Consider the following 10,851-nt stretch of genomic DNA (forward strand, 5'->3'; position numbering starts at 1 on the left):
CAGTACGTTTATAGAGATCACCAATGTAAATGAAAGTCTTAGCCTATCGCTTTCTATCAACTAGTTCGTGACCGAACTTTAATTAGTTTTGATTTGAAAAAATCACAGGTTCCATGAGAAAAAAGGGAAAACCATATGCTCGATTTGTACAAATTAAGAGAAAATCAATGGCCAACATTTTGTGTTTATCAAGAGAAGTTTGCGGTGACACCATGTAGATATTTCTTTTCGAGTAGTGTTGGTTCTGAAAAAGAACCGGTAATTAAAGACCCAATGTTTAGATCAGTATGCTCTGATTGTCTTTATAACAAAAACTCAGGGGAAATTGACCAGGAAAATCTATTTCCATTTTACTGTCGTTGCAATATTTATCTATTTGAGCTACTCCATGTAAATATTTGAATTTAAATCAATTTTCTTGGATAAAAATTTAATTAAAGTTGTTTTACAGGATTGGTACAGCTTACAAAATAGTCGGTGTGTTCATGTGAGCAGCCATATACATGCATTAACATATCTGTGAAAATGATGGCCTAATTCGTTGTGTGGGCCTGGTAAAAACAGTGAAAAACCATGCATATTGCTAGCGAGTAACAGAGTCATTGTCCCGAATTTATTTTGGGTGTAACAACCGAACAGCTGTTGCGCTTTTGAGTTTTTAGAAACATTTTTCTAAAGGTATATGACTTCATTTCAGATGGAATTACTTAACAGAAACAAACAGTATGAACTCTGTAATAAGCAAGCTGTAATAAGGCGCCGTACATAATTACTCAAAATTTATATTTGCATAAAAACTTACTTGGTAACAAGCAACGGAGAGCTGTTTAAAGTATCAAACAGTGTTTGAAAGACCTCATGCCTGAATCCTATTTTAAGGCATCTGAACGCAAACATATGCAACAAGGGTGTTGTTTTTATTTTCAGTATTACAACTTCGATGACCAGTTGAACCTCATTTTCCACAGATTTGTTGTTTTATGCATAAAATATGTTGGGTTACACCAAGTGGAATTTGACAATTTCAAAATGCGTCCAGTGCCTTACCGTCTCTAAAAAACACTTTGAAACACAGCTGTCATGAACCTTGGACTTGTTTTGTTTTCTCTCTTGAAAATCAATAAGATCAAACTGAAATGTTACCGTGTCGTGCTCAACACATTTCCATTAGACTATCGTCAAGTATTGATAGATAAACAAAAGAAGCTACTTGCATTCCCTTTATCTTCAGAAAATCTGTTATCTGTCTCCATTAAATGCCAGCTTACATTGAACGCCTCAAGGTGAGTAGGGATGTTATATTATGACTAATTTAAGTTTTTTTAGTCTGCGCTGGACAAAAGTTTCTTCCTGCGAGCGTTCAAAACCATAAAGGCACTGATGTATACTATTGGTAGTTACTCAAAACAATTGTTTGGCATAGCAACTTACCTTGTAACGAGCAATAGAGAGCTGTTGATAGTATAAAACATTGTGAGAAACGGCTCCCTCTGAAGTAGCATTATACAAAAAGCTCTCGCTCACCCATTAAACGACTTCAGACCTTCAATTTTTAGGCATCTGAAAGCAGACAACTTTGGGCAACGAGGGTTGCTAAAGGCATTAGTTTTTGACAATATCATCATGATGAAATACAGTTTCATTTTGTTTTTCTAGTGAGTGTCAAAAAGTCATCCCCGTTGGCGTCAACATGACTACAGTTTAACTGTGAAAGGGAAGTAATGATGGGCTACAAACAGCTAGATGTATTGACCTATGCGTATTCATGTCTATCTAGTTTTATTTCGATGTTACTATGTTTCTCTACAACCTCAAGCTAGCGAGGTTTTCTGCATTAGTCGGCTGAGTGGTCAAGTGGCTATAGTTGTCCGGTTGTCCTGACAGCGTCACTTTGCACACCCTAAACTCTCGCAATGCAGAACTGACCAAGATCTTGGTCCTGTGGGGGCTGAGCAATTACTTTCTTAGTCAAAATGACCTGGAATCAAAAAATGACAACATTAACGCAGAATCCGGAATAAGGTGAAATATAAGACCAGTTTCCGGTTCAGCCTCATACGGGGTCAGGCTTCACAGGATTCGTTTGTACAGAACGACAAAAATACAAAAAAATTCGTCCGTGGTTTTGTCCTTTCTTTTATTTTCTTCTGCTTCATGTTCAACCAAGCCTGTCGATTGGGTGGTGCTAAAAACAAGTCGAATTAATGTCTTGCTGACGTTTATGTAATTAAGTAGTGAAAACAAGAGCAGTATGTGCCACAAAATGTGCGGGTGCGGGTGACGCTACACACCAAATCTGATAAAAATATTGACAGTGGTTTTAGAGGTTAAACGCACTTTTTACCGCCTTGAAACACGTCTATGTGAACCACTATATCTTATACTTTATACACATATTTCATACTCCAAAACTTTCTGTGTACACCCTTCAATAATCTAAAAACTAAATATTTAGTTCGTGCTCAAGACAGTGTTGCAGATTAAACTCTTTTTAGTATACCCTTTAACATGTTCTGTGAAGCGGAATCACACCGTAAAAACAGCAAACAGTTTTCAACTTTGAATAACATAACACAAAAATCAACATATTTTTAAGTGTGGACCAGATGTTCTTGACGTCATTTGAGTATAGGGCGCCCTCAGCCAGATATCAAAATAAGGGTCTTTCATTGCCCATCCTGTGCGCAGCGTATACATTGTTCCATTGCTGCATGACCATTTTACTTCAAAGATGGCGGAATGATGACCTCAATGCATCATGTCTATTACAAAAAATACAATTAGTGAATGAACAACATCATTGAAGGCCGTGGACACTATTGGTAATTGTCAAAGACTAGCCTACACAGTTGGTGTATCTCAACATATGCATAAAATAACGAACCTGTGAAAATTTGAGCTCAATCGGTCTTTGAACTTGCGAGATATGAATGAAAGAAAAAAACACCCTTGTCACACAAAGGTGTGTGCGTTTAGGTGGTTGATTTCGAGACCTCAAGTTCTAAATCTGAGGTCTCGAAATCAAATTCGTGGAAAATTACTTCTTTCTCGAAAACTATGGCACTTCAGAGGGTGTCGTTTCTCACAATGTATTATTCGTCACTGAGAAAGGTTTTATGCTAATAATTATTTTGAGTTATTACCAATATTGTCCACTGCCTTTAAACAACTTTAACACTAAAACATAGGCCGTATCCGAATTGATGACGCATAAATCTAGAAGCAGCTCACCCTGCTGCATCCGGCAATTCGGACACGGTCTAAGCAACCACTACAGCGTGAACTGAATCGGGCCTACTTTTTATTAGACAACAATTCGCAGCCAGTCTCAAGATTTCCTTGCCCGAACAATGTAAACAGCTTGACCTTCCTTGTAAATAGTGACAGGAAGCCAATATCGATCAACCCTCTCGAAGAACACAAGTTTTGCGCACGTCAATGTTAAAGGAACACTACAGAGTTGGTTTTTGTTTGTTAACAAAATATTGGCTGGCAGTGTAAGCACTTTATGTTATCCACCATACTTTCAAACCTGTAGAAGTGATCGATTGGCCATCTGGGTCACGAGAAAATTGTGAAAAACCGTTTACATAATTTGCATGACATCGATTTAAAATAAAAACTTGAAACGAAACAAACTCACTGAGCGATAAACTCCAACGGGAAATCAGATTTGTTTTTTTATGACATTTCAGACGGAAATGTTTCAAGGGATGTTTTCTACTATCATCATCATTATACCGTATAAGTTTTATGTAAATCTGTGGTCTTAGACGAGGTTTTTTTTTGTAACGTTCCTTTAAAGTCACCTGGAAGTGGTATTTTGTCAAAATAAAGCTTTTGTCACTAAATTATGTGTTTTGATGAGTGGAATATGAATAAACAACTAACTAAGGTTTACATAAATTAGTTTCCATGTTATTTACAAATTGGGAAAAAAGCCCGACCCGAGAGGGCGCTGTTCGTGACGTCAATCGAGGCGCGATGAATCGTATGCAGTACCAACACAGCATAGTGACGCTTGGCGCAAGCTAAAAACATGCCCTCAAAGTTGAAACAATACCTGATTTTTTTCACATTAGACAAATGCTCCTTTAGGTTCGTTACGTCATTCAGGTACCTTCTTCGACTTCCCCACTAGCTGGAAAAATTGTTGGGATGGCGTAATGTTTTAGAAAAGAACTTTTCTCTTCATGTCAAAATGTGTAGTGTATTCCGTATTCTCGAAGCACGACGGCTCGAAGTGTTTGCCACACAGCGCTGGAAAAGACGTCGGACCGGACATTTTGGCAAACTGACACCATCTTTAGTTGTTTTGCTGTACCAGCAGCAATACACCTGGTTGACATTGTCGGAAAAGTGCAAGAAAAAAACTTTTTCAAACGTACAAACTCACGTCCAGGACATGAATGTACTTGCACGTACGTGTGTTCGATGTCCGATCGAGGCAAAGTCTCCCTCGATTGACGTCACAAAAGGGGTAGGCGGAGTCACCCCCACACAACTTTATTTAATTTGTTAAACATATAAATCGTCAAAAACAATTACTCAAAAATATATTTTATTGTTCAGGAACATACACTCTAATGTTTGAACGAAAAAAAAAATCTATTTCCAGGTGCCTTTAAGTGTACGATTTCGTTTCCTTCACACAGTAACACTGTACATTTCATGTGCTACCCCAAACACAAACTGCAACATGGTAAGCGTCTTCCGACTGACAAGAGCATCAGACTCAGGCTCTGGTGTATCTGCTTAGCAGAGTGTGGGTTCGAGTCCCGGTCGTGACACTTGACAAAATGTCTCCCGAAGCAAGGTGCTTTACCATTATTGTTTTGTCCTTTGGATGTGACAGCAGGTCCCGGTGCAATCTTTTTCTCCTTAGTGCAGAATTGCCATCCTTAAAATGTTGCTGATTTTTTATTTTTAAGGATTCCCTACTGTAAATCGATTTAGAAAAGAAAAGAAAAATTACCTATTTAATATCACTACGACAATGGCAATTTTGATGAAGCCTACAGAAAACAAAATCGTCCCGGGTATAGAAGGACTATACACATGAAATAACGTAGGTATCTCATCGTGTTAGAAAACAGTGAATACTTATGTTTCTGGATCCAATAGCGAGCAACCCTTGCTTACTAGTCTTCACGGGCTTATGAACTATACGTTCAATTATGAGGCATCTTTGGTTTCGTTACCAGAAATAATAGCGTTAACTATTATTCAATTTGCCTTCTAAATCACGCATGAGTGGTCTGCGTTTCACTCACACGCGATTAGTCAACTGGTATGCCATATAGTTATTAAAGTCACCTGGAAGTGGTATTTTTTCAAAATAAAGCTTTTGTCACTAATATATGTGTTTTGATGAGTGGAATGTGAATAAACAGTTAACTAAGGTTTAAAAAAATCAGTTCTTATGTTATTTACAAATTTAAGAGTAGACCCCGACCCGAGAGGGCGCTGTTCGTGACGTAAATCGAGGCAGACTTTGCCTGTAATGCGTAGAGTGAACACAATTGCAAAGTACATGTACGGACCAAGTCGTGAGTTTGTACGTTTCCAAAAAAATATTTTTTTTGTTTTTTTTCCGGCAATGCCGACCAGGTGTATTGCTGCTGAATGCAGAAAAACACTTTTTAAAACGTACCAACTCACGACTTGGACGTACATGTACTTTGCACGTGTGTTTACTATACGCATTGCAGGCAAAGTCTGCCTCGATTGAAAAGGGGTAGGCGGAGTCAGCCCCCCAAACAACTTTATATATTTTTTAAACATATAAATCGTGACAAACAATTACTAAAAAAAAAATGTGTTATTGTTCGTAAGCATTTACTCACAACAATTCTATTTCCAGGTGACTTTAGCAGGCAACATGGCGACGGCGTATCGAAGGAAAACGCTTAATTAATTGGCCTAAACGAAAATTACTCGCACAGTATCGTGCAATTTTAAAGGCAGTAGATACGATTGGTAAGTACTCAAAATAGTTATTATCATTATCCTTTCTTGATTACGAGTAATGGGGAGGGTTGATAGTAAAAAATATTGTGAGAAACGGCTCCCTCTAAAGAGACGTAGTTTTCGAGAAAGAACTAATTTTCCACGAATTTGATTTCGAAACCTCAGATTTAGAATTTGAAGTCTCGAAATCAAGCATCTGAGTGACATTTAGATCTACGATGGTTAAAGGCACTGTACACATTTGAAAACTGTCAATTACCAGTATTCTCACTTTATGTATTCCAACATATTCATACAATTATTAACAAAACTATGAAAGTTTTGACTCTATTGACTCTATTGGTCATCAAATTTCCAAGAGAATAATGAAGAAAAAAAACACCTTGTTGCACAAATTCGTGTGCTTTCAGATACATAATAAAGGGCAGTAAGCCTGAAAACTTTTGATATTTTTTGTTTAAATTACCTCTTTCTCAAAAACTACGTTACTTCAAAGGGAGCCGTTTCTCACAATGGTTTATTCTATCAACAGCTCTCCATTGCTCGTTACCAAGTGAGATTTTATGCTAATAATTATTTTGAGTAATAACAATGTCCATTGCTTTTTAAGTCTAATCAGATCATCCACCCGAACTTTACTCATAATAATTTTTTACATCAACGCTGGAGGTTCGCCATGCCGGATATACACCAACGGTTACTTTGTGCTATATGCGCGTCTTAAACTATTTATGTGACGTCACTCTTTGATGAAAGTGTAGATTATTTGTTACGAATCTACACTAGACTGTAGATTCATAACGAGTCTACACTCAACTGAATCTACACTTGATGACGGTCTTTCCAAAAAAAATAACATTATCTGAAAAACATGTTATGTTTCACCGCCAAAAAAACATTTTCCACTTAAATTCCTAGTTTACTACTGAATAAATTTAGTATTTTTATTAAATACATTTAATAAAAACATTGTACTGGATAATGTTGCAAGCACTACATTCTTATAAATTTTGCAAAATAGTTATCAAGTGTGACCGAACGTCGTTTGACAAAGTACAAAGACTGGGTGAAATAGTTTAATAGTTTCAGTCAGAGAAGATATTCTAAAGTGAAGATTCGTGACTACAATCTTTCAACGAATCTGCACTTTATCGTCCATTCTCCTTAAAGACAGTGGACACTATTGGTAATTATCAAAGACCAGTCTTCTCACTTGGTGTATCTACATATACTTTAAATTAAACCAACCTGTGAAAATTTTAGGTCGGTTTGTCGTCGGAGTTGCGAGATATGAATGAAATAAAAAACACCCTCGTCACAGGAAGTTGTGCTTGATTCCGAGACCTCAAATTCTAAACTTGAGGTCTCGAAATCAAACTCGTGGAAAATTACTTCTTTCTCGAAAACTACGTCACTTAAGAGGGAGCCGTTTCCCACAATGTGTTATACCATCAACCTTTCCCCATTACTCGTAATCAAGAAAGGTTTTATGATGATAATTATTATGAGTAATTACCAATAGTGCCCACTGCCTTTAACATAACAACACGTATAACGTAATTACTGATACCAAGAACATGAGCGATAAAATAATGATTTCCTTTGAGAATTATCTAAATTAAGATCGTTCATCAGTCTATTCATTAAATTGTATCAATAACTTAATTGCCACACAAACACAATTCAAAGGTAAACGCTTGCGGAACTCGCTTTGTATTTCTCACACGGTAAGTTTTCCAATCCGAACAGAGGGAACCAACTGCACTGAATGGGAATATTTTGGATAGCACGGAAGTTGTTTTTGTAACGATGTCTTTTCCCATCCTCATGACAATAATCAAGAGGACAGAAGTGAAATACTATTTGCTTTCTCCTTATGTTGTTTGGAAATGTTTTTCTGTATGAACACGTTTCTCAAAACGTGCAAATTACTTCAGCTGAGAATTTTTCCCTGTGATATTGTTCTAATAATTATAACAAAAGCTTTTTAAAATAATTTTTTTTTTGTACACTTGTTTTCAGTTCTTTGAAGTTATGTAAAGTAACTGTTGGTTTTGTAATTGGTTGAAGACAGTGGACAGTTTTGGTAATTACTCAAAGTAATTATTAACATAAAACCTTACTTGGTAACGAGTAATGGGGAGAGGTTAGTGGTACAAAACATTTTGATAAACGGCTCCCTCTGAAGTAAAGTAGTTTTGAAGATTTTCCACGAATTTGATTTCGAGACCTCAGAATTAGATTTTGATGTCTCGAAATCAAGCATCTTAAAGCACACAGCCTTGTGTGACAAGTGTGTTTTTATTTCATTATAATCTCGCAACTTCGACAACCAATTGAGCTCAAATTTTCACAGGTTTGTTATTTTATGCATATGTTTAGATATACAATAACTAATAGTGGCCAGTTTCGTTAAAGACACCTTTGGTAATTGTCAAAAACCAATCTATTCACTTGGTGTATCTCAGCCTATGCACAAAATAACAAACCTGTGAACATCTGAACTCAATTAGTCGTCGAGGTTGCGAGATAATAATGGAAAATCGCCCTTGTCACACAAAGTTGTGTTCTCTCAGATGCTTGATTTCGAGACCCTAAAAATCTAATTCTGAGGTCGCGAAATCAAATTCAAATATTTTAGTGGGAAATTACTTCTTTCTCAAAAACTACGTCACTTCAGAGTGAGCCGTTTCTCCCAATGTTTAATACTATACTCGTCACCACGTAAGGTTTTATGCTAACAATTTTTTTGAGTAATTACCATTGGTGTCCAGTGCTTAGATGCTCTACACTCTGAAACCTTCCGGGTCAGAATTGACCCGAATCCAGGTTCCGTGGGGCCTGACCCTTATTTGGGGCAGTATGACTCAGTATGTCAAGATTACTCAGAAATGGATCAATCTGACCGTAGCAATTGAGTTAAAACCCGATTTTTTAAATCATTTTTTCCCGGTCAGCCTTACACAGGTATAGAACTTAACACCATGTTGCTTCCATCTTCGTCATGTTCATCGTATCGAATAACAATAATGAATGCTTATAATCAACTTGCAATTAGGAACCATCTTGTTTTTCCAGCCTCGGTTTGGTAACATTGGTATCAATTGGAGAAGTTCAAGAGGCTTGCCCCGTGATAAGGTCTGTTGGATCAAGTCTCATATTCAGAATCTGGTTCTCACCAAGGAGTTTTAAAACTGTGTCATGACTACATACGGGCACCGTGACCGTTTTAAATCGTAAGCTATGCGGTAACATACCCGCCAGATTAGGCACATACCACAGAGATCTCCCTGAGACTGTGACTCAGCCCAATCGGTTTCAACCATCCTCAAAGACACTGGACACCTTTGAAACTCAATTGGTCGTCGAAGTTGGGAGATAGAAATAGAAGAAACAACACCCTTGTCACACGAAGTTGTGTGCTTTTAGGTGCTCGATTTTGAGACCTCAAGAGTGAGATCTGGAAATCAATTCAAATATTTTAGTGAGCACTTACTTCTTTCTCAAAAACTGCGTTACTTCGAAGAGGGAGCCGTTTCTCATAATGTTTTATACTGCCAACTACTCTCCATTACTCGTTACCAAGTAAGTTGTTATGCTAAACAATTATTTTGAGTAATTACCAATAGTGTCCAGTGCTTTTAATTCTGTATGTCACGAAAACGTTGAACATTTCGTTTCCTTTGTATAATCTTCACCAGACAACGGGCGAGCTTTATTGATTCAATCCCTGGTCGGTACCCGGGTACTCGTCCGTTAAATTCAATCGATCCTCCCTCCCGGCTGCTCGGTAAAACAGCCGCCGCATAGCCTGTTTGAACTTCTTGTATTTGATGGCATAAATGAAGGGATTGATGCAGGAATTCATGGATACCAACGCAACGGAGATGATGTAGGTTGTGGTATCGAATGATAACTTACGCCAATCCATATTGTGAAGGAAAAACAGCACTTGGTTGAGTGACCAGCACAGCACGAATGTAACGAACACGATGAGTAGAGCTTTGAATGTGTTACGTCTGGCCCGTAAGAGCGACTCCCCTCCCCCGTTGCGATTGTCTTGATCGGACACCGTAGGTACTATCCTTCGTGCACTTTTTGATATCGCCACAGCTATCCCAACGTACATGTACGACATCAGTGCAAGAGGAATAATGTATTGGAACATGAAGATAATAACGGCAAGTCCATGACCGTTTGGCTTTCCCACACAACTCCCGTCACTAACTGACCATTGGAACACAACATAGAGTCGAAAGGTCAAGACGAGTATCCAAAGACCGGCTAGAATCAAACCGATGGGTTTCTTACCGTGAAAGAGTCTCCCATAGCGGTATGGATGGACTATAGCAAAGTATCTCTCGAAGGTTATAGCTATGAGGCTGTATGTTGACGCAACGAAGAGCGTGAAGAGGAAGTACCGAGAGTTCCACAGGACGCAGCTCAGCACTCCAGCGATGCCTTGGGGTATCGGGTCAACTTTAGGGAGGTATGCGTGTGCGAGAATGAAGACTGATCCCAAGAAGTCTATGGTTGCCTGGTGGAGGATCAATGCGTTGGTGTTCGTGTGCATAGAGCGTTCGAAGATGATGACAAGACTCACAAGACCATTGCCGAGGATACCCAAGACACCAGATAAGGTGTTTATTATAAACAGAGATGTGTTAACTGAACCCATGGCCTAAAAATAGTTAGGGGCAATTAAGCGACGGTTCAGTCTCCTGGCGATGATTAGAGCAAGCTAGTCGAAACGTTGAGACAATAAACTCCCTCCGCAGTACTCAAGTTAATACCGATCCACTATTAGCTGGATAATAATAGTCCTAGCCGATTGTCTACCTTCCATCCGGTAAAAAAAAGGACATTTTTTTTCAGATCTGA

General features: G+C 38.1%; 1 protein-coding gene across 1 annotated transcript; it reads right to left on the reverse strand.

The window, feature by feature from the left end:
• Positions 1–9,685: 9,685 nt before the first annotated feature.
• LOC139936449 (allatostatin-A receptor-like) lies at positions 9,686–10,648 on the reverse strand. The gene has a single exon (XM_071931266.1). The coding sequence runs from the start codon at positions 10,646–10,648 to the stop codon at positions 9,686–9,688; it is 963 nt and encodes a 320-aa protein (XP_071787367.1).
• Positions 10,649–10,851: the final 203 nt, after the last annotated feature.

This window comes from Asterias amurensis, chromosome 4 (genome assembly GCF_032118995.1).
Source record: "Asterias amurensis chromosome 4, ASM3211899v1".
NCBI classification, from domain to species: domain Eukaryota; kingdom Metazoa; phylum Echinodermata; class Asteroidea; order Forcipulatida; family Asteriidae; genus Asterias; species Asterias amurensis.

Bases quoted from the DNA above. Each gene is read 5' to 3' on its own strand.
- LOC139936449 (XM_071931266.1), bottom strand. From the start codon at position 10,648: ATGGGTTCAGTTAACACATCTCTGTTTATAATAAACACCTTATCTGGT.